General features: G+C 39.7%; 1 protein-coding gene across 8 annotated transcripts in view; it reads right to left on the reverse strand.

Annotated features, from left to right (window-relative positions):
* Positions 1–27,446, reverse strand: part of PHACTR1 (phosphatase and actin regulator 1) — a 325,876-nt gene that overhangs the window by 110,151 nt on the left and 188,279 nt on the right. For all 8 annotated transcript variants that reach the window (XM_059472153.1, XM_059472144.1, XM_059472178.1 and 5 more), the window contains one exon: positions 9,759–9,923. In XM_059472153.1, the coding sequence (XP_059328136.1) occupies positions 9,759–9,923 (165 nt within the window). The remainder of the gene's footprint in view (positions 1–9,758; positions 9,924–27,446) is intronic.

Below are 27,446 nucleotides of genomic sequence, written 5' to 3' on the forward strand. Positions count from 1 at the left end.
AGGTGTTGTTTGCAACAAGACTGGGATGGGTTAGCAGCAGAATTTGGAAGAGAACACAACAGCTTTCTCTCTTCATTAAACGTTCTAATCACCACCTCGGACTTCCTTTGCCCAGTCCCTCAGGCAGTCCAGTAGCCAGGTGCAGCTTTCACAAACAGAGCCTCTAGCACCCATCTCTTGTGACACCTCAGGTTGTCTATCTACGCTTTCCTGCACATTAGTTCTGGTGATTGCTTACATGGGTGCTCAGGAAGAGCAATCTGAATTGGAGATTCAAGGAGGATCACCAGTGCCACATTAAACACTTATGTGGACACTTTAATTCAGAACTAAATTTGCCTTAATGAATTAAAATAAAATGAATGAGTTTATGAACTGCATAAACATCCACCCAAGGGTTTATGATGTTATAACTAATCTGTTTCATATTTATGGTTTAAATAATTCAAGTTACAATGTATAAACAAGCCCTAGAATAAAAAAGACTTAGACCAAGCTTTCTATGAAACTGTTCCTCATCAAGCTATCTTTGATTTCCAATTCATAATCTGTGTTTTCCTATTAAACCTCTGTATATAGGGCAATTCAGTTTCTCTTTCTAGCAACTATTTATTATTCCTCAACATACTAGCCCCAGCATCCCTGGAAAGAGCTCATGAAGTTAATGGTTTTGTCTGGGTGATTGCCATCCATATTTCAGATCCCCATGGACCTGGAATTCTCATCTCTGCTGCCAATACCCTATACATCTAACTGTATGTGCCTTTAATGCAGCTCATGGACATGGAAATAAAGGGCAACCACCATGATTAAAAAGTCCCATCAGATTAGACCCACTGGGCTGCATGCTCACACGACCAAACCAACCCATTTCCCAGTCACAACACGGGTCACACGGCACAGCAGGACTCGCTCGAGGTTCTGCCGTGCTGGCCTCGGGGATTCCTGCTTCATTTCCCCCCTGCGGGAAACACTGAGAGAGAGCAAAACAGCATTCTAGGAATAAAGCTTCCTCAACAGCACTTCTCAGTGAGAGCAACATTGTGAAGACAAATTTCCTCATGGCCTCATGTCACTGTGAAATGTTGTGATTTTTTCCTGTGCCTTTATAAAGGCAGTGAAAATCAAAGAACAAAAGCCAGCGGTCGGAGAAATACTAATTAATATCCATGCTTCCACATACAATCTAAACATAAAATGCAGCTTCTACACATTTTGTTGTTAAATGAAATCATTCTAAAATAACCTGTAAGGACACAGTCTGATGAAGACTCTCCATTCATGAGTCATAGTAATGGAAGCTGAGGATGTACAACAACTTTTTACACAAGAATGATCTTATTCCAAACACGTATTCTCTCTCCCCACAGCCAGATATTCCATTATTGGTGATATGTTGCTAAAACACTTAAAACATTTCCAGTGGACGTTGTTCTCTAATCCATATGCCATGAAGAAGCTTATGTTATGAACAGCATCTACTTCAATCATCACAATTTGTACTTTTTCTAATGGATTAATTGCATTATATTATTTTAACATGAATGCACTGTTGTAGAATTATGTCACAGCATTACAGTTTGGGTGGCCTCATATAATCCTCATGCAGCAGCTGGAATTGTAATTAGCATAAAAACCAAACAGCCTCATTAAACATCTCTTTCCTGTAAGACGGGACACATTTAGAGGCCTCGTTTCACACATTCCATTACAGCTGGCACGGGGGTAGAACAATCCCTAAACGCATTTTTCAGCCCAGCTAAGCAAAGCCCACTTCTTAAACCCTGGAAATGTTCTGCAGCACATCTGAGGAAGACACAGTGATACTGCTCTGTAGTGGAATACATGCTCCCGGGGGAGTGATTGTTTCCTCCATTTTTGAACTAGGAGCTTCCAGTTGGCAACTCAAGTATAAAAATAGACAACTGCTTTCACTGCCTTCCTTGTACAAATCAGATCTGCAACTTCCGAATGCATTTCCATTCTTTTAATCTCCTTAAAATGACAAATCTGAAGACGCTGACAATTTAAAATATCAGCAATAGAGGCAAACATCAGCCATCACTTTCCCTTGCTATTAAGTTTCTTCTGCCACCCTAGCTTTGGGCTGTTTATCTAATTGTGAGGCTTAAAATGACCACTGGCTTTAAAAATCTCTGTGAATCTTTGGTTCCACAGCAGTAAGCAGATACACAAGATAGTTTTGCTCCCTCTATAGAACAGCAAAAGATGAAATTTTTTAAAAGTTGTCTACAGTTTTGCATGAATTCTGGTACATTTTCCTGCCAATTTCTCAAAAGACATTAAGAAAATGTCAGTGCATACAAAAAGAAGTTAAATGCACTCCTAGAATTTTTTTTTTCACTTTCAAAATTCAGAATACATCAAGTGTGTAGTTTTGGATCAATGCAAAAAATAGAACTGTGTATGGATTTTAATTTTTATTCAGTCCTTGAATGCAAGCAGTGTAATACTTCAACAGACCTAAGATACAAATGGTTTTCTGCCTACCAGGAAACCATTTTATATATGAAATACAGGGTTTTAACTATACTAAATAATATCTAGTTCCAATTTCAAACAGAAATGTAAATTTGCATAAAAACTCTTCTAAGATTAATCTAGAAAACACTGAAATATAATGATCTTATTTTTTTTTATTTTTCTTCATGCAAAAATATTTATTTCATTCAACGTACATTCAGGAACTGCCCAAGTTCCTGCAAAATGCTGCTTTTCTTCAGACAATGACAGCTTGTGCTTACCTCAAATAATCACAACATGGTGAACATAGCAGCCCTTTCTAACTCTGAAAAGCAGTTGTACTGCTGGTTTTTAATAAAACCAGAGCTCCTTTTTTTGCAAGTTTGGACTTAGTTTTATAAAAGTGCCATTTTTGTCTCTTCTCCCAAAATCTTGGAAATGATCAGTGATTTTTAGCAATGCCTTAATGCTGTATGAGCTGCTCCAGCAAAGCAAAAATACCTGGCTTGTACCAGCATCTCTATCACCTGCTCGCTGTTTCACTTCAAAAGGGCCCCTAGGGGTTTTACACAAAAATATTAACAGGCTTTGTCATGGAGGAGAACAGGAAGGGTTCTGAGGTATTTCAGGCTTCAGGGTGGCTTCAGACCCAGCTAGCCTGGAGGGGACACTGTGCTCTCTCTCTGAGCACTGATTCAGAATTCTGAATTATATTTCCAAGTCATCAGAATATGAGCATCAGGGAAGATAAAAACATAATTACTTCTGTTCTCCATATCTAAACCTAGAGACAGTCTGGCTTGAAAGTTCAAGAGGAATTTTAAATGAAATATTTATACTTTTCACATGGGTTCACAGCAGATATTAAATAAAATTCAGAAGAACAGAATGGGAGCATAAAGTGCTATAAAACAGTTATCCTTGTTAGACAATAATCCAAACAAAACCACTCTTTTCAACAAAAACAGAACCTCTGCAGATAGATGTCAATAACCTGGCACTTGGGAAAACCACACTGAGTCTCCCACCCCACAGAGCACCACCCTAGAAGTACAGGCAGGGCTGAGGCAGGCATGGCTGCAGCCTGTGCTTCTCCTTTCTTTCCCCAGGCAAAGGTCTTACCTAAATTGCATGACCAGTTTAATACCCTAGGGGTTTTATATGAAAAACACAAGAGGCAATTACTGGCAAAGCAGAAGGTTTAAGAGAATTGAATTGGCAACATATAATTGAATGTCTCCCATCTGGAATATTCTGGAAAGAAAAGTTTAAAATATTTACCTGTTGTAGTTAGAAATAATCAGCAGTAGGAATCAAATGATCTGGGCATGGTTTATGAATAACAGTTTCTTTAATTGAACAGCTTTATCACATTTTGGTTTTTTTCTTGTTATTTATCAGAAACACTGAAAAATCCTTGCCCGTAAGTGTTGCCAATTTAAGCAATCTCCCCTGCTGACTGGGAGACTTAACTTACATAAACACACTGACATATTATTTTTTTAACAGAGTATCTTAAAAAAAAAATCTGGTTGGAAAAACCAAAGCACCACGGATTAACAAGTGGAAAAAAAAAAAGATTCAGGCCCAAAATTATTATCTGTTTTAAAGCAGATTTTGGGAGTGAGGCAGCTAAAGTTTGGATGAGTCAGCTTTGTAGAGGCTCACTTAATATCTTTAAATGGCTTGAGTGAGAGTGAAAGCAAATGGAAGAGCATGTTACGCCCTCCCCAAAAAGTAAACTGAAAAAATCCACATGTTCCCTTTTGGCATTGTCTACACTATTTGGCTTAAATCTTTAGATCGAGAGTGCAGACCTCCTCTATTCCTACTTAACAGAGTAACTGCTAGCAAGAGAAGATTGTCATCCTCTGTACAGATAACTATTAAAAGAGTCTTAAGGCCCTTAGGCAGCAGATCAATCCAGAGACCTGCCCTGAATGTCCTTTTCCCCAAACCAGCTGATGATACTTGGCTCACAATGGTTTGCATTTTGGCTCTTTTGATATTCTGGTCTACTTCAGCCCCGGTCTTCATCCTTTCCAACTCTCTACACCTTGAGACAGGTTCTTGAACACCAATCTCTACAATGTAACCTAAGCCAATGAAGCCTTAAATGAAACAGGAACAGATCTCCCCTATTCTCAGGAGGGCACCCCAAGCATAGGGCTAGAAAGTCACAGTGGTGTCTTCCTTGGTCACAGACCAAGATGTGGCTCACTAGCTCACCCATGGGTTTTGGGATGGGAACTGTGGCACCAGAGGACTGATATGTGATTACTGCCCTGTAGAGGATGATTGCAAGTGTTTCTAGGAAGGGAAACTGGGACACAAATAAAAGGAGCTTTCAATGTACCTAGGAGGAAAGGCTGAGTTCAAAAGATTTCCTTTCCTGCTTTTCTCTTGTCATTCCAACTAGTGTCCTTCAAGTACAAATTACGTGCTTCCTTCTCCATTTTGCCTGAGCACTGCGATTCAGGAAGCAAGGATGGTGGAAGACAGATGCACCAATTCTTTAAAATGAAGATCACCAGAAATGCAAAATGACAAAACAAGACATTTTTCTCTACTCAAAATTCTCCAAGCAGCTGAAATACTTTTCTGAAAGGTTGCAAACAGTTGGCTTTTGATGAAAGTAGCGATAAAAAACCTTCAATAATATTTCAAGTAAGTGCAGAATCTATTTCCCCTCAAGCTTCTTTCTTTCAGAAGCAGTTCCTTCTCCAAAACATCTCCAGGAAATGACATTTTAGCATGTGTACAGCACTGCAATAAAACAGCAACACACCCAGGAATATTTTTCAAGTACACAGCAAGGCGAGCAGATGATCAAGGTATTAAAAAAAATTACAAAGGTCTAGCAGAGGAGACAGTCAGCTTGGTCTCTTGCTATCTGCTTTGCTGATTCTCAGAGAGCCTCATTTGGCTTCTAAAATCTTGATCAGTCTTCTAGAGCCATCCCAGCTGCATCCAGCCACAGAAATGTGCTTGAGTATAGAAAATGATGTTTCTTCCTGGCTTGTTCTGCCATGAGACTGCTCCTTGTCAGCTGTAAGAAACAATGCTCTTAACAGAAAGAATCTTGCCATTTAGAAGGTTGCCCGTTCTTCACAGCTTTATAATACCTCACATTTTTGTTTAGGGGGCCTTGGCCCTGCATGGAAATAAAGGTTTCCACACTTCATGTAAAAATCTTTGCTAACTTTGAAAACATACAGCATATCTTTGACTGTAGCATGAATAACAATGTGGCAGAATTTGGTTTCTTTGTTGAAGTCCCTGTAAATGGAACTTCAGTGTCCAGAGAGTTTATGCTGTACTGCAGGGGTCTCATCACCCATCAAGGAACTTACAATAGATGTTCTGTGATAAAATGATTTGCAGACCTGACACTGAAAACCACACATCGTGCTGGTGGGAACTTCACTTCTGTCCAGGAGGAGAATTTCTCTGATGTGCCATTCACATTCTCTGACAAAATTCCTTCGCCCAGGGTTTTTCTCCTGGGAAGCTCAGAAGCCTCAGAGAAAAGGAAAACAATTCTTATCTCATTTGCTTCTCCTGTGTTTTGCTCATGTAGAATGTGTTTGGAGATTGTTTACCCAAAGGTGATTGCCTGATTAGATTCTGGTGTGACTTGCTTTGACTCATTGGCCAACCAAGGCCAAGCTGTGTTGGAACTCTGGAAAGAGTCATGAGTTTTTTTTCATTATTATCTGTTTAGCATTCATTAAGTATCTTTTCTGAATTCTTCAGTTTAGTATGGTATAGTATTCTTTAATATAATATAGTATTATAAAGTAATAAATTAGCCTTCTGAGAACATGGAGTCAGATGCATCATTCCTATCTTCATTGGGGCTTCCCTACGAATACAATACTGTGAGAATTAACTTGTTTCTGTTCCTGCTGTGGAACACTGGTGTCCCTCATAGAGTGTAATCTCCCTGTTTTCTGAGATTATGCCTAGACAAAGCCTATCTTTCATTCACAGTGCACATTCCTTACATACCTCCTTAACACACCACCTTCCAGCAGAAGAGGTCACAGATCAAGCCCAGCGGCTCATCTGGTGCTTCCCACCTGCACACAGATCACCCTACCTGTGATCATCTCTACCTGCTCTGGCTGTTTTACGAAATACCTGATGATGATCTCACAGAGACCAGCTGCAAGGCAAAGGCATGAGATGTCTGCATCAAACCCATGACTCTGACCTTTGTTACCAAGTCAGCACCAAGGGAATGTCAGACTTTGGACCCTTCTGCAACGCCACTACACAAATACCAAAACCAACGTACTCTATAAATATATAACTCTACAAAACATGAGCATCCTTTTGACCCTCTGCTTGTCAGTGACAATACAATAAAAAATATGGAGGATGGGGGATTTATGCTCAAATACCACAATTTGAGTATTGATGTGCTGAGAGGAGTCATGTATAGTAAGCCTAACACTGAGGTCCTCTATCAATCAAATTATATACTGTCTCACCTCATGCAGTTACTAGGTGTCAGAAAATAACTTTTCCTATCACCTAAAAGGTTTTTTTGCTCTTTGACTGTTGAATTGAATTTAAAAACATTCATCTCTGAATAACTAAGCAGAGCTTTCAGTCTGACAAAGATATGGATACAAAATGTTAGCACTTGGAAATACCAAGAAAAAGGCAACCTTTCAACCTTACATATCAGCTCTCTCTTTCCTTCTGTCCTCTCCCAGAGAAGAATCTCCCATTAATTTCAGAGGAAATTTCATCAGATTAGGCCATGTGTTTTGACCCTTACTGCTTTTGACATTAAAAATAATTGAATCCATTGTTGCAGCAAATAAGGACGTAATAAAATACTTGTATTAGTATCTATTTTTTTATAATTACTGATGTTCTATGCAGGTGGGAAAGCTTGGGTGTGTGCCTGTAGGACACTAATGGGAATGCTTTTTTTCTAAGTGTCACATTTATCAGTGCACTAGAAGAAAATAAGCTGTATTATGAAGCTTCATGCTGGCTCTCATTATGCCATCTCACAGGCTTGTCCTTTGATTCATTATAAAGATTAAATATATTTTCTCAGTGAGATCAGAGGTACTAGACAAGAGGTCATGCAAATGCTGGCAGAAAAATGCTAGTTTTCCACGTGTCAAATCTTTTGTACTACACATCCAAGGTTCAACCAATGCTTCTAATTGCTGCGGGGGTCTTGTAGGGTGCTGGTGGATTTCTGTTCCCCAGGGATGGGGATGATGGAAACTGTGAGGTCCCAGCTCTCGCACAGTCCAGAAGCAAATCTCTATCCCTGCCTTCTACAGGGTGCTCAGCAAATTTGACATCCTCATCAATTTTGCTGCAGTTAGTAGCAGGGGAGCTGATAGGAATACCAATTTTGCAGAGCAGCTGCAGGATACTGTTAACTTACTAGAAATAAAAATTTTTCTATAAAAAAAAGAGAAAGGTTTTGGATTCAACGGAGATCAAACCCAGTACTGTGACTGACAAATGTTCTGGAGACCCAGCTCTTAAATTGTTTTTTCAGACACTGACCTCACTCTTACTAGGGGAGAAGATACGCTGGCATGTCTGGTAAAACTTCCTATTCCTCTGAGAAGAGAAAATACATGTGTTCAGTCTGGTTCTAATCACTGTGTACTTCCCAAATATTTTGGTAATGGGGCAAATCTTAGCAATACTTCTTGTAATGCCCAGAGTGGACTATGGAGCCATATTCCATCCAGCTTCAAACCAGTCAGCCTAAACACAGCAGCATGCAGCTCAGCCTCATCAGCTGGAGCTGCAGAAACCATAAAACTCAACAGTAGGCAAGCTTTGGCAACCCATGGTACCTCCTGAACAGCCATGGTTATTCCCTAGTTGTAACTAACCAAGGCAGCATGCTCAAACTAGATTCAAAGCAGTGGTCACCACAGTGTCCACATATCCCTAAGAGCTACATGGTTTTCATGGAAATCCTACTACACTACACTATGGTTATGACTGATGCAGAATAAGAAAGACAAGTCCTTTTTTTTGCAGAAAGATATCATTTTTGGTGACAATAGCTTCTAGCTGTCAAGTCAAAAAATATGATCATCACTCAGAGTGATATAGCCATCCATTCCAGCTCATTAGTTTTTGGCTGATAAATCAGAAAGCAGCCTAAACAGCACACAGTAAAGAACTCATTCAGGTACAAACCCTGAAAATACTTATTCTGCATTTAAACTCATTCAAGAATTCACACTTAGTTAAATGAGATGTCTCACCCCATTGTGGGCCACTTTCAGGAGTACAGGATTTGGGGTGCCACAGGTACACCCAAGTAGTGCCTGAAACCTTCCACTGTGCAATACACAGGGTAGAGAAGCAACTTATTGTAGCTCAAGCATCTTCTGACACTTGAAGGAGCAAGATACTCACTGCTTTCTTTCTAGTTCTAGAGAAAACAATAAGAAATCTGTAGAAACTCCATGTTTTCTCACAGATAATCCAGGCTAAAGACTTGCAGAACCAAGTGTAGCAATTATTGGCCATCATGAAAGAACAAAGAAAACAAACCTTCTAAATAAATTGCAGAGCTTTCATCACATGGATCAATGCCTGCATCTGGGATTCTTGCTCAGACCAATTTACATTATAAACCCACATTTTTTCAGTTTCCCTTTTTTTTTAATAACAAAGGGTCTTGGACTAGAAGTGCAAGAAAGCAATGGCAAAAGGAGGGGTGTGGCAGGAACTGAGACTTGGTTTTCTCAAAAAAACAGGGACACATCATTCCTGCCCAATGGAATGAATAATTTCTGGTTATCCAAGTTACTCAACACAATGTCAACTTTATCCAGTCACTCCTTTTTTTCTCACTCCTTTATTAGCACTCACAGGAGCTTAAATGTGGCTAAATCGACCTCTAGCATTATCTTTTCATACTGCCTTTTCCTTTATTCATAATCTGTGGAATCAATATTCAAAGATTTCTTCTGAGTTTGGCTCTAGATCTAGTAGCAGAACCTGAAAATAAAGCTCTGGTGAGCTGCTGATTTAATTGCAGTGTACCCAATGTGTCACTTTAGGGCTTTTAAAGAAAAAGTTTCTAAAAAGTTAAAGATCTTCTCTTACAATCTGATGAATCTCTCCAAGCCAAGCTTCTAGAGTTGAAATCTCCCCAAGCCAAGCTTCAAGATTTGAAATACTCTTGCAAAATGAAACTGTATTACAAATTTTCAGCCTTAATGAGCAAAACTTCCAGATTAATAAACCGACCCCAACGCGACTGTTACCTGCTGAAGTGTGCTTAAATTTTTCACTCTTCTTCTTCCTCCATTTCCATGGCTTAAAAATTCTCCCAAGAGTGGCAAATTTGCTCCTTCTTCTGATTGGAGGCGTGTGAGTCCCAGGTACTAGAGAATCTGAACGCATTGCAGCCAGTCTTTCCACCTCTTCAGCTGTAATTCCGGCAAGAAAAAGAGAAAAACACAAGGAAGGTGGGAAGTGAAATAAATGCTTTAATAAATTATCAGAAAACCACACAGATGGCAAAACTTTTTCATGGACATGGAGAAGGATAACAAAGGGAAAAAAAATTTTAACATTATTTTGTTTTCTTTTAGTGAAATTGTTAATCTACTGTAAAGAACAGTAGTAACAACAAGATTCAACAGAAAATTATTAAGTTATAGAAGTTATGGCTTTTAAAAAATTGTTCTACATCGCTCTAGACAGCTGGTAGTTCAGCCATCAGCCATTCCTGGGGAAGTGTGACAGAGAATGGGGAAGAGAAAGCCAAAAAAAAAAAGATGCAATATAATTTAAAAGAAATATTACAGAGTTTTGTTGTTTTTTTTAATTGCAACGGAAAGAAACATTTTGTTTTACTAATGTTTATTAAGAGCAAGGATCCTCATAAATAATGACCCTTTGGTACCATTTGGTGTCCATTAAAATTGTGTGGGTTACAAAAAGGGGCTACATTAGAACTTCCTAGTGAGACAGAGGGAGCTAAGAAAATCATAGAATCATAGAATTGTTTGGGATGAAAAAGACCTCTAAGAAGGGGTGCAGCTGTTAACCCAGCACTGCTAAGTCCACCCCTAAACCACATCCCCAAGTGCCAGATTTACACATCTTCTAAATTCTTCCAAAGATGGCGACTGCATCATCATCACCATCTTCGAAAGATGGTGACTGCCACTTCCCTGGCGGCCTGTTCCAATGCTTTACAACTGTTTCCATAAAAAATTTTGTCCTCATATGCAATCTAAAATCTCTCTGGTGTCACTTGAGGCCATTTCCTCTAATCCTACCACTGATTACCTGGGAGAAGAGGCTGACCCCCACCTGGCTACACCTTCCTTTTAGGTAGTTCTAGAGACCTATAAGGTTCCCCTGAGCCTCCTTTTCTCCTCAGAATCTCTCCTGCCTCAGATACTCATGATAAGACCTGTGCTCCAGAACCTTTAGCAGCCTTTCTCTAGTACCCCAGAGTCTTTCTTGTAGTGCAGGGACAAGTCTAGTCCCTGCCCATTCACTGCCCTCCAATTCTTATGCTTAGTTTTTAACATTTAAACTTTTAATTTTAGATTTTAATACAGTCCCCACTTCAGGCCGAATTTCCTTGAAGAGGATAGAGGTTTTCACTGAGCTTCTATTTTTAAGAGTTCAGTTATCTGCCACCTTTACCCTGTAGTACACCATGATAGTCTCAATACTGGAAAAAAAAACCCTGAAGAACTTAAATTACCCTTCCTACTTGATGAGAACAAGAGAAGTCTGGGGATTGTCCCTTGACGTACTTAAATTGCATGGTCCTCCTGTCTCACATTTGCAAGGCAAAACTAATGCTAATAGTTTTGGGAAATAACATCTCTGACATTAGAGGCACAGACAATGGAAAGCCAGGACCACAAAGAAAGCACCAACAGAGGGAAGGTACCAGTAGCACGAGAGGTTGTATCTGTGCCACAGCTGCATAGTTCATAGTTCAGTCAGCATACAAGCAGGGGCTTTGTGTGGTTTGTTGTTGTTATTTTTGTTTGTTCATTTTTAAGTTGTTGTTGGGTGTTTTTTTTTTGTTTTTTTTTTTTTTTTTAAGGGATACCATTTCCCAGACTTGTGTTGTAATGTGACACTGCCACTAACACTGATTTGAGAGGATTGCACACACAGTCCAGATGCATAAGGACAGGATGCAGATTGTCACCTCTCCTGCTCTGAAGACAACAGCCCAGTGTTTCTATTCACCTCTCATATTTTAAATATTAACCTCAGGCATGAGCTTGAGCTCAGGAACCTCAGCAAGAACATTGCTTTGAAGGGATGAGCACGCCCACTCCACACTGACAGAATCACCATAGATTTTGGCTGGCAAATTCTTATGTATCTCAATGGAAATTTTTTCAAGGCTTTAAGTGAGCCAAATATAGGTTGGTTTTCATGGGAACAGCCAGAGACGCATTTCTAACACAAAGGAGGTTTCATTATCAGAACTCCAACTGAACTACTATTTGAGTCCCTCAGGTCTTTGCAAGAAGGTTGGTTATTTTGTTATTGCTCTTTTGTTTGTTTTTAATGTTAATATGCAACATAATCCCTTTTCCTGTAAAATACCAATGCCAGATACAGCTGCCTGTAATTTTTCAAGGAAGAAAAAGCTAGCCAGCAAGATAGATAGATATATAGATAGATATATATCTGAGCCCAGATATTTCAGTGGAAATGGTTAAAAACTGCTATTCTTTGGGGTAACAAAGAGAAAGACAGACCTTTCTGAGAACATCTCTTTTCAATTTAAAACAGAGGGAATAAAAGATAATCCAGCCAAAGCATTTCATTCTGTTCCAGCTCTTTGTGCCTGACTGCCTGGAGAAATACCTTCTTATCCAAAGAACCCATTACAAGGCTCTGTCCTGTACAGGGGCTGGGACATGCTGTATCAAGGCTGGGAATTGCCTGGTTATGCTGAATAGACCATATGGCTAAAAAGAAGAGGAAATCAGAAATTTCCTTACACTTTCTAATTTCTGGAACTTGCTGGGCCTTGAAGACCAGCACAGGGTACAGACCACTGCCTTCTATATGCAGGTCCAAAGGGACAACTCCTTTTCCCCTTCCTCCATTTTTGAGATGCCTCTAGTTCAAGCAAGTAAGATCCCACTGTGCTCCACTGCTGTGATTTTTTAGAGGTGCTGCTAAAAGCAATGGGTTGGTATTGTCTTTGGTGTCTTATTGAGGGGACACAGGAAGTGGCCCACTGAGCAAACTGGGAATGACACCATTGCTGCTGAATTAGGCTTCCTGCTAACAAACCTACAGCTGAAACATTGAAATTCCTCTTGCTGCACACCCTCTCTCCTTTTCACCATCACTGAGCCAAGATCTCTGCTACGCAAGTGCCTTTGTTATGAAATGTCAGAGCTGCAACAACTTCTCTTTGCTAGCTGGTCCTAACTGGTATTGCTCAGGCCATTTCCTGGAGAACTAACACCCCTTAAAGACACTCTCCTTTCACAACACAACTCTGTCTCACACCAGCTGTGCTCTCACTGCCCCTAGGGAAGCTTTTCCCACTCAGGGTAAATGAGTATGGATTTACAGTCAGGCAAAACTAACACTAGAGTAAAAAATAATTTACCCAGAGGGTGGGTTCACTGAAAGCCAAACACACTGTCAAAACCATTTCCACATTTTGACTGCTCTTCCCTGAATTTCAGTACTGTCTTACACACAAATCTGTGGCCTCAGAGTCCTGCAGTGTCTGGCATCAGTCATGAAAGTGTCCGTTCTCCTTCATCCTCTCCAAACACACACACAGCTCCAAGCTAATGCAAGTAACCACTCTTTTTCCTTCTCATTCGCATTTCTCAGAAGGACGTGATTTTTTTTCATGAGAAATGCTCTCAAGAGCACTGCTAATTCAAAGCATAATAATCACTGGCCAAGAATAAACCACATTAGCATAAAGCCATGACAGTTTTAATACAGCAAGAATAAAAGCAGACCACGATGCAAGAAGCAAATGCCAGCATTCTGTGCTCTCCTCTGCTGCATCTTTTGCTCAAGTTGGCTGGATTTCTCTGCCTTTTTGGCTCATAATAGCTATTGACTGGCTGTGGGCTGCGACACCCACTGCTGACAGCAGGCTCCGTAGGCTGATTTCACACCTTTGCTGTTCCCAAAAAAAGCTGGTACTTGCAGGAATGGAAAGTAACCCAGACCTTGCACTCTTTTTCTATTTTTTTTTTTCTTCAAAGAGGAAAGCAGTCCCAGCAGTCCCAGCCTGATCAGTCTGCTGAACTGGGAGAGGGAACTGCAGTGTGCATTAGTACCTGTAGTCACACTGTGGAGATCTCATCTTGACACTGGTGCCACAAATGTGATCTTTACGGGTCACAGGCACTGCTGATACTGCTTTTGGGAACTTGTTCTGATTTTTTCCAGGATATGAGAGATCTTTCTGAGACACAAAGAAATACTGGGAACTGCTCTTATGGCAAGAGGGTGACGCACTCCCCTCCCACTTTCTTCTGTCCAAGCTGTCATTTCAGAGCTAGCAATGGGGAAACTAAACCTGAGAGTTTTTCATGGGCTGTTTGGCTGTGAGACAGCTATCAATATTTTACTGTAGTTCTTAATAATTCTGAAGTTCATATAGGCTTTATATAGGGCTAAAGTAAGACATGGGGTTTTAATGAAAAAACCCCACCACAAACTGAAGTACTTTGCATCCAAGTAATATAGAAAAAAGTACATATTTGAAATAAATTACAAAGAAAAGAAGAGGCCAGGCCATCTTGAACCAGTTCTGTATGTTCTTATGATTTTCCCACATCTTTCAGTAGGGTGTTGATTTCCAGAAAGTCCAGTAAGAGACAACATAGCAGTTGCCTACTTATAGGATTTGAGAAGGACAGCATGCAGATCAAAAGCCCTCCCACAGATGAGGTAACTCATGAAGTTTTCCTGGAGAATGACAGCCAGTTTTGTCATTCCCACCACTGTCTGGGAATCACTTAATCTATTAATGTAGCTGATATGTAATACCATAATATCCAGCTTCCATTTTAGAAAAAAACCACTATTACAGCATTTGGGTACAAAGAGCAATTTCATTGCTGAAGGCTGAAGCCCACCCATCCCACTGGTGGTCTTTAATATTACCTTCCTCATGGGTAACAACACCACGTTCTCTCTTAGACTTTTTCTTAACACTCATTTTTCATAATCAGACACATGATTATCTTAATCAAAAGGAAATTTACTTCACAAAGTTAGATTTTAATTCTTCCTAGGAAGTTCCAGTGGCTACCTTTTGCTTTCTGTTACATTTGCACAAATCTGTAGTAACAGGCTGAAAATTATCTTTGCCCTAAAGGTGCAATTAACTAAATGTGTCATATTATTCAATGACAAGAACCTTATATAAATAAAATCCCCTAACATAATACTACTCATTTCCAATCCACATCCAAACAACCTTTATTCTGCAGATTAAGTTTCCAACAGGCTCCTGTTGCAAGGTTTCTTTAGAACTTGCACCCCAAATATCCTTCACTTCAGACTGCAGGGACCTTATTCTAGCAGCTTTGCTCAACACAAGATGCAGACACACCATATGTCTTTTTGAAATGACAGGAAACCTGAAAAACTCCTCTAATTGCTGAGCACTTATGTCTACTCTTTACCCAAATGGGAACACTTTCAATTAAAAAACCACCTTGTTTTTCTTTCAAGAAAATGGTTTATTTTCTGCTCTTCCATTATCTTATGCTCACTTGTTTCCCTTTAATTTCCTTTTGCACCTGGAATTAATTTCCATCAGCCTTGCCTTTACTATGTGAATTTCCCATTTAAACTTTTCCTAAGTCCACAAAGGTCTGTTTTCCAATGAAAGACAAGGCATGCCACGCTGCAGTCTAAGCGCAGTCTTGCCAAATGAGGATGATTACCTGTCTGGTGGAGAACAGCTCCCACTGGACATACGCATTTGCAGTGGCAGTGAGCTGGCATAGTGATTTTATGAGCCATGAAGAGCCTGTCAGCAGCTTTCCTCTGCATGCTAAGCAGCACTCACTTTCCAAACCCTTGCCAATTATTCCTGGTCCTCAGGTGCAGCACTTCACACTGTGTCCATGAATGGAGTCTCTCATCTCTTAACCTCGCCTGCTTCAGCACAGGTACCACACCATGGTACAGCTCTACTCTCAGCTACAGTCTCTCTATCACCGTCTTTTTATTTCTCTTGTTGGCACAGAAGTGCAGAGAATAGTTTTGGAAGTCTAATCCCTCTAGGACCCTGCTTTTGACTCATCCCCATTTTGACGTAAAATGTAAATTATTCATGCTGATTGCAATCTGAAAGCCACTTTTTTAACCTCTGCAAACTACACTGCACTGAATGCATCACTCTAAACATGTCTTTACAGATATGAATTCTCTCAAAACACTAGATATTTTCTGTATCATAAGATAGTACATAAGATTTTCACTTGCAACAAAAGCACTTTATCATGTCACCAATAGCTGTATAATCTCTTCCCAAAAACCTGTAACTATAGAAAATAAGGATTTTTAGATTTCTTTGATATCAACTGTTTTCTGTATCCTTTATTTCTTTTACTACTCACTAGGTTTTCTGTCTTTTATGCATTTATTTCATATAGATTAAAGATTAAATAAAATAAACAGTACTGTGGCTCATCACTGTCATGTTTCCAGACACTGGAGCTGACACCAAAGGTCTATCCTGGGCGTCACACACAATGTCTGGAGGAGACTCAGCAGCTTCAAAATAAGACTCAGAGCAGTCACTATAAGTGGAACACATCCAAAAACCAGCCAAGAGAAAAACAGGGCCAGCAAAAGCAGAAGAGATCTCACACTGTTCTTGGGGCTACAGTTCCATAGGTACCAGGAACTGCTCCAGTAAAAAAACTTCAGCTTGAAAGGAAGGGATATTTTACCCTTCCTAATTGACAAGCAGGGAGGAGATGCACAGTTTGCACTTTTAAGAAAGCAGAGGAAGTAAGATGAGATGCAAGGACTTTTCTGTTAGAGCAGGCAGAGAACTTGGGAGAAAGGAGAATCATGGGGTCACTTTCATCTTCCCCTTGAAAAGGCTTAAGTCCACATCTCTGATTTTCCCAGGGAACACTACTACTCTTTCAGTCACACCCAAACCTATCAATTAGAGTTAGGTCTCATCCATCACAGCTCAAGTTCTTCCTGAAAGCCAAAGCTAAGGGCAACAGAGAAGATGTCTTCCTTCCAGCAAATCTTTAACTCATTCAACAAGAAAAAACAGAAATTGAAGGCCAGGTATCTTAAACTCTTAAATATATCCTGATGAAGAAACAGTGCACAAAATTTTTTCCTGTGCTTGTTTCAGCTTGCTAGTGATGGAAACTCTCTTCTTGAAGGAGCTAGTAATGATTCCATTTTCATGGTTGGATTTCTCTCTTAAACCAGCCTGTATTGCAAATTCTACTCAGCGGCAAAACACAAAGCAATCCAAGAAAAGGACTGAGTCCACAAAAGCCCATGGGTTTGTTGCTCACATTTTACTAAGTTTCTCTTAGTGGGTGATAATTTTCCTAATTGCCATGTGGACAGAGGAAGACACAGTTGCTCACATAGAAGAGCACCTTGGCTCTACCAGTCTTCACTAGGAATCAGGGAAGTTCTCCACCCTTTTAAAAATAAACCACTAGTGCTAAAGGCTAGCTGTTTATTTTGAGAAATCCCAGAAAAAATATTTGAATCCTTCTAAATTTCTTAGGGAATTTCTGATGGACTAAACAATTTCTGATCTTTTTCTTTTGACATTACTGGAAGTAGCCATATCCAATATTTTATTTTACTAGAAATGTGTGCTATAGAAGGCATATATTTATATTTTTTCAGAAACTTGAGAGAGGTATGTCCTCTTTTTAAAAGTAATCCTACTCAGAAAATGGCATTGCAAACATTAAACTTCCTAAATACAATGATACCATCTCACCACTATCACCATAAAGATAAAAAATTGAGTTTTTAATTACTGCAATGGCTGAGAGAAGAAGAAAAAACCACCTTATTAAGAGCTAGAAAGTTCAAACCATTCCCCGTAAACTCTGCATTCCTTCCCTTAGGAAAAAGAACTTCTGTTTGTGTTTAAAGAAGTTGATATGAAGTTGGCCAAGAGGAAAGGAGTAATTATACCAAATGGCACATTGATAATGAACCTAAATATGAGTTTTAAAACCTCCCTCAGTAACAGCCTAGCAAAAAAAAAAAAAAAGTTTCATATGTTCTCTGAAAGCAGACAATCTGTATCCATGATCAGGAATTTACAATAAGTACTAAACACTTTTGCTTTGAGTGCAGCAGTACTGCTGAGTGCAGCAGTACCTATGGTTATAATGAGAACTTTTTGTTTATTCAAATGACAGTTTAGTTTAGGCCCTTACAGTAGAGGCTTGAGTTTCAAAGATGAATACTCAAAGGGGACAAAAACATCCACAATTCCTTTAAGGTCATGAATAAAGCATGATAATTTGTTGGCTAAAACACACTGACTTTTTCTGTGTGTTTTTCATAGCTATGATTTCACTTTTTTCTACCATATTTTTTAGCATAAAGTTCTAGGGTGTCTCATGGTTGCTGAGCTCTGCAGGGTATTGCTCTTGCTCAATAGATTTATAGGAAAATCTCTGGTTCCTAAAAAGCTGCTGCTGCCTTGAAAAAAAAGGTGGTGCCCATCAAGTAATCAAATTGGTATATCTGCCTAAGAAATGTTACAGTCAAAGGAAGGACCTATGCATGTAGCTTCAAGCTCATGAATTATTCCAAATCCAGCACCCAGAAATAGCTCAAAAAATGAGAATGGGTTTAGATCAGAGCTAAGGAAAAAAATACTACAGGGAACCAAGAAAACACAATCACAGAAAAAGCTCTGAAATAAAGCTAGCAGAAAGAAATGAATGAAATCCTGATTGTAGCACAGTGAACAACAAAGGTCACAAGGAGTCAAATTACTTTACCCAAACCATCTAGTAACTGGCCAAAGCTGCTAAAGGGTCCCTTCCAGAATGCTAAAATTTACCTTAAAGAAATTGGCAGAGAAGACATTAGGGCATGGGGTGTGACTGAGTGCTTTCCACTGTATTGATGGGAATGATGCCTTTCTGTGGTGTTTGAGAGAGGAACCAGCGGCATGTTGTGAGGTGCAAATGGAAGCACAGCATTCATCAGCACACTGGGATGTGCTTATACAGAGTCACTTGGCCATGAAATTGGCAGCAAAGTTTATTTTCAACATCATGAAGGTAAGTGTGATAGGCATCTGCACAATAGTTCATTTCAGCCTAGAAGAAGGATGAAATTAATCCAAACCCTGACATTTCTTACAATTAAAACAAAGGGATCTCTTTTCACCTCTTCACTGATGGTACTGGACAAAGAAACAAACTGATGAAATCTCTTTTGCCTTCATGCTGAAAGATTCCTTTCAAAATCATCAAGATTCTGCTACCAAGCAGATGATTAAAAAAAACCCCAAAACCCACCAAACCAAAACAACAAACCACAACAAGTACAACATAAGCCTTTCTGAGCAGTTCTTGGCAATATAAACTGTCTTTTTCTATATAACCTATGGGGAACAGGTTCTCAATTTTAAGTACTGTTCTCTTTTAGGAGAAGTATCTATATGACATCCTACAAGTATCACAAATCCCTGTCAAGTCAAATGTTATATGCTCTTCCAACTGAATTGGAGTATTTGCCCCACAAACCTAATGTTCAAAAATCTCTTTAGCTAAACAGCATTTTGTTTGAATTCACAAGTCAGAGACTATCTCGAACCATGACATCTGGCTGAGCATACCAAGTTTTAGAAGGCTTATGGTGGTGTTCAGATTGAAAAATTTCTCAAGCATTTAGTTAAAGAGGGAGGAAACAAGAAACAAAACAGGTATGTGACTGCAGGTACTAACACACAAACATATAAAAATGGAACCCGGTCTACATGCCATAATAATGCAAAAATCTGAACTAAATTAATCATAGCAAGGGAAGAACACCATTTGCTTGGTAAGCACAGAGAACAGGTGCACTAGCTCAGAGCTGCTGAACTCTACAAGTAATGCCTATCTTCACATAGGTCTGTATTTTTAAAAAAAATAATTTATCTCACTGTGCCCAATGGCCAGAGAAAGCTGACAAAATTAAAAACAGATGAAAACAACCCCAAAGAAAAATCCCACCAAAGTGCCCTTCTTGAGCCTCTATGCAATGCTAGCAGATGTATTAATGAACTGATGCCTGTCTTGCTGTTTAGTGAACTGCCTGTTCTGCCAACTTGAGATGAATAAGAGAAAGAAGCATCAGTTCACTGGAACTACACGATCTCCCTATTTTCTTTTAGGCTCATGGATTCCTATGCTCAGCACGAGCACATTGAGTTCACAAGGAAAATGGCATTTGACTCAGATGACAAAAACACATAGAAAAGCAAATGCACATCAGTAACTAGAGTCAAATAATGCAGGGAAAATGCTGTCCTTATTTAAATGAGACACACAAGAAAGAAAGAAGGAAACATCTCCCTAGTTCTAGCTTGCTAATGCATGTGACTTAGGGGGTGGACTTTGAAGGAGAGGAAGCTACACAGCAGAGCCTCATGAGTCCCTCCTTTCTTTACCATTTGGGTATCATGTCTAATTTTCTTCAAACACTGCTAGAGGAGCTCAAGTTTGCCAGCTACAGAGAGCAGTCGGTCAGAAACTACCCTTCTCTATTCAAAAGCTGGAGCAGGAAGCACATTCTGTCTTAAGTGCCACAGCAGGTCAGTGGAAGACAACATCTCATTCTCATGACCATAAAACCACAGACAATTATTTTGGGGCTGTGAATATTAATGAAAGCTTTACTCATCTCACTCTTCTACTTCTCAACAGGATGCAATTCAGATTCAAATAGTCAAAGTTCTACACAAGCCTCCACACCTGGCTTTCCCTTCAGGGCGAACCCAAATTTCAAAACTATTCATCCAATAAAACCCATGTGCTAGCATAAGGAAAGCATCCTGTTTTGCTGGTGCATGGGAGGAGAGGGATGAGGTCTTTCAAACTCTGATTTCACTTCTGGTTCAAATAGTTTCCACCGTCTGCCCATCCCTCCGTCCATGCACCTACACCCACATGTCTGTGCACCTACACTGCTGACTGTTCATCTGTGCATCTGAATTTTTATCAGTGTTGACATTTTAAGCAGCTTGGAAAGTAAAATGGGAAAGATAAGATTCTATAAAGCACTACAGCAGCATGACACACATACCCTTTATATGAGTTCAATTTCAGATGATACAGAAGAAATAACATTTCTATTTATTTTATTTATTTACTTATTTTACTAGACTCAAGGTTGATAGAGTCACCATGTTAAAAATAACATTGGAGCTGCACACATACAGTTTCAGATAGCATCAGAAACGTCAAAGTAACTGCAGCCAATGCATGGGGTAAAGAGAGATAAAGATGATGCCATAATCCTTATGACATGGACTGCTGAGATTAGGAACCATGTCTACAGTCCGTAAGGATGTGAATATATGGATCATCAATACTTTGGAGAAACTTGTTAACACATAGACTATGGATGCAATAGACCGCAGTGACATTTCCAAGCCTGGCTCATTTGTCAGAATGTAGTTAATGAGTATTCTAATTATTTATCCTAAGATCTCGAATGCATTCAAGTCTGCTTACCAACATTTCCATCTGTTTATTCTTGAATCTGTACTAAAAGGCCAACAAACACCAAGATAACACTAATTGTGTTGCAGCTGAACACCCCGTAGCCTACAACTGAAGATAAAAAAATAGTTATCAAAATTTCTAACAGAACTTAGATGTGGCAGCAGCTCTCTGACCACAGAGAGAAACAGACAACTTTCCCAGGCAAGTTGTCTGTTGTTGTTGTTGTTTGTTTGGGGAAAAGCTGTGAGATCAGAGAAAAGAATGAGAAACAATTCTTATCTTAACTGGCTGCACCTGGTATTGTGAACATGTGGAATGTGTTATGGAGATTTATTTACCAAAGGGTGGTTTCTTAATTAGCCAATGGTGATGGTGCTTTGATTGGAGGAATAATTAGGTCCACCTGTAGTGAACTAGGGTATAAAAGTCTTTTTCTTAATAAAAATGATCAGCCTTCTGTAAATGTCTTGAGAGTCTATGTAACTTCTTACCTGGCTGGGGACCCATTGTGCTGACACTTAGACTCCTGTTTCTTGCCATGACTTGATAGGCTCAGTATTTCCATCATTACACTTCTGTGCTTCCAGAAGATTTAAAATACCAGTAGTCTCTGGTTTTTTTTGAACAGATGATCAACTTCTCTTAGGAGGTGAAATAAAAATCATTCTCTGCTACCTAAATCTCCCAAGATAGATTAAACAATTGGATCCATTTTAATTTTATTCCCTGCACTTCTATTGCATGAAGCCATTAGACTAATGGCCTGAAAGATGTCATGCAAAAGATGACAGAGGGCAAGATCCCTCTCCTAAGTAGTGACAGGGGAGGGTGTCTACTGAACTGCAGCACTAAACCTGTCATCCTAGCCTTGGGCTGCACAGCTCAGGGCAGGAGGAAGGAAAGGGAAGATTTGAAGTACATCTTACATCCTTTTCAAAAAGACCCAATCAATACATATGCTGGGCTCTCCCTGCACACGAGGCTGTACATCCTAAATTGCAACCCTTGGGATTTGGAGATTCAGCAAGTCATGGACACTGAACACTTCTGGTTAGGGCAAAGAAATGGGCACAGTAATAACAAAGGAAGTTACACAAACCAAGGGTTTGGAGCCTGCAGGTCTCGCCCCAGTTTATGTCCTGACTAGCACACTCTAAATCATAAATATGCAGAAACCTGCCCTCCTCTTCTCCTTGGACATTTTGGACACAATTTTATTTTTGGGGAAGAGTGGGGAGTGTTGGGGAAAGCTGGGGACATGTTTGTCTTTTATTCCTGAGTCATATCTTCAGACCTTAAAAATTTCCACTGTTTATGCAGAGGAAATATGCAGAGGCTGTCAGTCAGGTCTGGCCATCTCCCATTTGTGGTTTCTCTCACTTGGGATGCAGAGCTTCCTTTCAGGGAGGAACACTGCTTGTCCATGAGAGCTCTTTCAACAGCACAGGTTAATGCTGGCTATGGGCACTGTGATTTGGGCATGTTTCAGGCAGGGTAGCCTGCACATTACCAAGTCAAAATGCTATGTCTAGTGGTTCCAAAGAAGCTGCAGCAGGTGATTTTATAGTGGCCGATTTTATCTTTGATTTAAATGACAGCAAGTGCTCATTGTTTCTCAGAGCAACAGAAATAACTCATCATTTGTATCTAAGAGTCTTATCCAAAGGCAAAGGCTCTGCTAGATTTGCCTTATCTTCAGTAAGCTCAACTCAAAGCCAGAAAAGTCAGTGAGAGATGACAGTGACATGATCAAACATTGTCTTACTCCTCTCCACCCAATCCTTTCTGAGACAAGGAGACTAAAAGCAACAGACCAGTGAAGATTCATGTCACTTCACAAAAGCAAAAAAACAGCAAGAGGACAGTTGTCCACCTCACAGGGATGGCAAAAACATCATTATTTTCTGAGAAGCGTGCAAATCAAAGTCACAAAGGAGAAACAGGGCCTCCAAGTGTGTCCCAACTTCACCCCTTTGCAGCTTTGCTGCATTCATTTAGATAATGGCAAAAATCACAGTACCCTCCAGTTTTTAAGAAAGCCCCTGAAACATGCAGACAAAGCTGGCTTAACCACTGCACACTCTGGTGCTGCCCTTCAGTTATACCAGTCCCCTGATGCTGGGGTTTGGCTAATGGAATTGGAATGGTGTGTGAGACCTGGTGTGATCCACTAAAGAGACTACAAATATATCCAATTAATCTTAGACATCCTGGCAGACTATTAGCAAGATGGTAATGCTGATACTTATACTGTGCTCTTGAAATTAGATTCTGGCTAATTGTGGGCTGAGTAAGGTGTCAACAACAGGAAGTCAAATTTGGTATTGTCTGATTACAAACAAGAAGATCTTAGAGGATACAAAGGAATAGCTATGCATTTACTAACAGTCACTGAAATAGATCAAGAAACAAAATCCTACAATACAAAAACTGATGTAGAAAGCCTACCTCCTCTGCTGAGGGAGCAGAGATGAATGAAAATGTCATAAATATAACAGTATACTCAAAGGATAGGTTTTGCTCATCAGTCAAGGAGCCCATAAATGAACTCTTCTGCTTTTAATGATATGATATGATATATAAAGAAAAGAAAAAAAAAAAACCAAAAAAGAGAAGAAAGGAAGGGACATCACATGGCAGACTATTGAGTCTTCTGATCTCTTCTCCCCATACCCAGTATTTCTCTGCTGTTTAGCTTTGACAGGCAGTGACAATATTAATGAATAAAATTTCAATAATGGTTGGAAAATGAAGTACTTCCATCTATCTAATTTTCTTCTAAAAAATTGCAAGTTTCAAAAAAGTAAGAAGTCAAATGAGCAAATCACCCTGTAAGAGAAACATCTTTAAGCAAGTAAGAGAATAAGAAAAGACAAAACACAGAAATAGAATCCAGCTGCCCACCTGGGCAGGGACCAAAGAATAGAATAGGACATAGCGGTGGTGGAAGTAAAAAAAGGCACAGAAAGCCAAACTTATTCAGCCAGGTTCATACTAGGTTTGAAGTGCATGCAACAAGAACATGCTCCTCCATGATCTATGCCACCATCCACATCTTGCCCCTTTTCTACAAATTGCTCCATACTTTACACATGGAAAATCTGTGGCCTTTTATGGTTTATCAAATAGTTCTGTATTACATTTCTGATGTATGTAACCTGATACAGAAGAATCAAAACCAGGCATATTAATTAGGATGGCAACAAATACTCTGAGCATATCATTACTGGTAAATACAGGAAAACCACTGTATTGCTCTCATCATACTTGATGGCATTTTAACTGCTTTTTTGAAATTCCCACAAGAAAATTATTTTTTTTGTGTGTGTGTTTGGTGTTGCCCCAATCTTTGCATTTAAGAAGCTTACATATACCAAGACTACAAACTTGGTTCTCAGACAGAAAGCAGGATGGTAAAATGCTATCTAAAGATGACAACTTAGAGCATTGGAAAGGGGAGAAAACAACAAAAGGAGACAAAACTGAAACAGACAAGCTATCTGCTCTCTAAAGACCCAAAGAATCGAGGTATCCTCTTATCCATGTCATTATGTCAGCAATGTGCAATAAAAATGAGGGGGTGCTGAGCCATCGTGACCAATTCCAGCATCTTTGTTGGTTTTGTTCCTATAAGTCCTCAAATCAATGACAAAGACATACAGAGTTCCCAGAAAAGGTGGCAAACGTTTCCCCCATAAGGATACAGAAGTTTTCACTGAAAAATAAAGAACTTAGTCATCTAGTTGCATAAGCTTGACCCAATCTTGTGTACACTTTTTCTCCTCATACTATCTAATTTACCAAAGTGAAGAACTTGCTTACTAACTATATTTTTCTTACAGTTTCTGTTAATAATGTAAATTATATTGCTATTTTGGACAAGACATCTTCCAGGACACTTCAAAGTAAGCCTGGAGCTCTGCTGGGTGACAGCCCATGCAAACTTGGGCTGTGAATTTGCTATTGCTAGCACAGTGTCACCTGGAATGGTACACAACTGGCTTGTTTTGTGGCCAGCAGCTTTTGCTACAGGCAGTTTAACAGGATGAGAGTTAGTCACTACAGAGATGCATGTGAGCAGTTAATGACCTGCTCCAGGCTTCATGATATTTCTTCAGGTTTATTTTGGGACATAAATGTCACTTCCTCTCTTCCCCCATCTCTTTTCTTCAGCTGCAGACTAGCCAACTGAAAGAATTGCCAGTGTTTAAGGAAAATCTCACATCTCATGGGTCAGCCACTCGCATTTGCTAGTCTTGGCACATGTGTAAGCCAGGGGGACAGCCTCTTACAGCCTAAATGGAGCTTTTTGTTCCTCTTCTCTTCCTCCCCACTGTTCTCCCTGCTTGCAGGCCATGCCCATCTGCAGCAGCACTAACAGATCCCTGTTAGCCTCTGATTTCAGGTCAAACCCACAGGTTACTATGAGTTTTTGTTAGTCCCCAAAGTGAAAGACAAAGTGATGGGAGCAGAGCGCTGGGACTTTGCCCCCTCCACTCCTTAGTAAAGGAAAGCTAAAGGATCATGTGCTGGCAGCCATGGGCTTTTTCTCTCTGGAAGTTACCATGAGTAGGCATCACACCTTCCTCCTAGAAGGCACATTTATTCACATCCTGCCAAACACCCAGGGCTTGTATCTTCCAGAGCAGAAAGTAATGCTGGTGGAAACAAAGTGGGCCACCCAGCCCACCAGCAACCTGTTGGGATGTGGAGCATCTTTGCTTGATCCCATCAACTTTCTCTAGCATAGCATCATATTCACCCAAATCAAATACTACAGAGTTCAACTGCCAAAAATAAGCTGATTTGGTTCTGTGATCTGTTTGAAACATATTTCACTCAGCAATGAAGCCCATGCCTTTCCCTCTCTGCTTCTTTAGGGTAACTATCCCTCAGGGACTAAAGACACACACTGCATAATTGTATTAGCTGTCCAAACCTCAAACATGTTTTTCAGCTTCCCACGCTTCAAAACAGGACCAGGTACACTGTTTTTTTACCTACTTTTCTATTCTATGTAGTATAATTTTTTCACTCCAAAATATCTCATGATTTTTGACAGATACCACTGTAAAAGATTGCAATGCCTCATAGCAACATACTTTGCTCACTCTGCAGATGGTAATGGAAAAGCAGTTACTGTCTGAAATTATGTGAGAATTAGTGAAGTAAAACTTATTTCTATACATAGCTCTTGCATGGCTTACAGTTTGTCTAGAAGATAACTATTTAATTTAGTAATTACTTCTGTGGGAAGCAATACAATCACCTCAGAGACAATCTTTTAAGTGATGCTAAAGTAAATGTTCTAAAAGTTCCCAGTTAAAAGAAATAAGTCTTCAGTTCCAGGTGGGAATCACACATGCATACACACACACACACACATGCACAAGACCCCATACACAGCTCCCCCCTTTCTTTTTGGAAAAGATATTTATCTGGAAGCTCTAGAGGATGGGCAGCGTCAGAAAAACAAGTGTCAGAATTCCTATAGCAACAGTATCTCAGTCCACGCTGATTTTCATGCATATATAAGATCTTAGAATAATTTCTGCTTAAATAGCAAAACCATGAAGTATAGGAGCACATAATAAATAGACTGACTATCAGCTCTGAATGAAACCTTTTGGGCATGTTCATTCTTTGTATTATTTGTACTGCCACTACACTTGAACCTAAAGACCTAAAAACTTTGAGCCACACAGTTCTTGGAGTTAGGAATACAAATGGCAAGAGACAGTCCTGTCCTCCCTCTCCCCACTAAAGGACTCATAATCTATTTATAGACCAGCAGCAAGTGGAAGGAAATCCCACAATCTCCATTTCACAGACAAGGAGCTTGGGTACAGAGTGATATATGATGGACATGCTTGAAGCTGCCCAGAGATACTAGACAGAGAACCTTTGAGCTGAGAACCCTAATTTGTCAGTGATAAAAAACCACTTAGCTCTGTGAATTCCTTCTCTTCCAATGCACTCCTAAGTTAACTTTTTACAACTCAAGTTTTCTTGTCAGACCCTCTGCATAAAAATCAAAAGTATCCCACTTCATTTGTTCCACTCACTCTGTTAGGTCACCTCTGGGTGTCATTGAAGCCTTACAGTTCTTTCTAGCCATACAGAAGTAGAGATCTGTCTAAAGCACATTCCGGAGCCAGGCTCAGCATTCAGTAGGACACTGAGATTTGCAGTCAGTTTCCAGTATAAAATAAATAAAAACCAGCCAAGCCTCTT

The sequence above is a fragment of the Ammospiza nelsoni genome, chromosome 1 (assembly GCF_027579445.1).
Source record: "Ammospiza nelsoni isolate bAmmNel1 chromosome 1, bAmmNel1.pri, whole genome shotgun sequence".
Classification (NCBI taxonomy): domain Eukaryota; kingdom Metazoa; phylum Chordata; class Aves; order Passeriformes; family Passerellidae; genus Ammospiza; species Ammospiza nelsoni.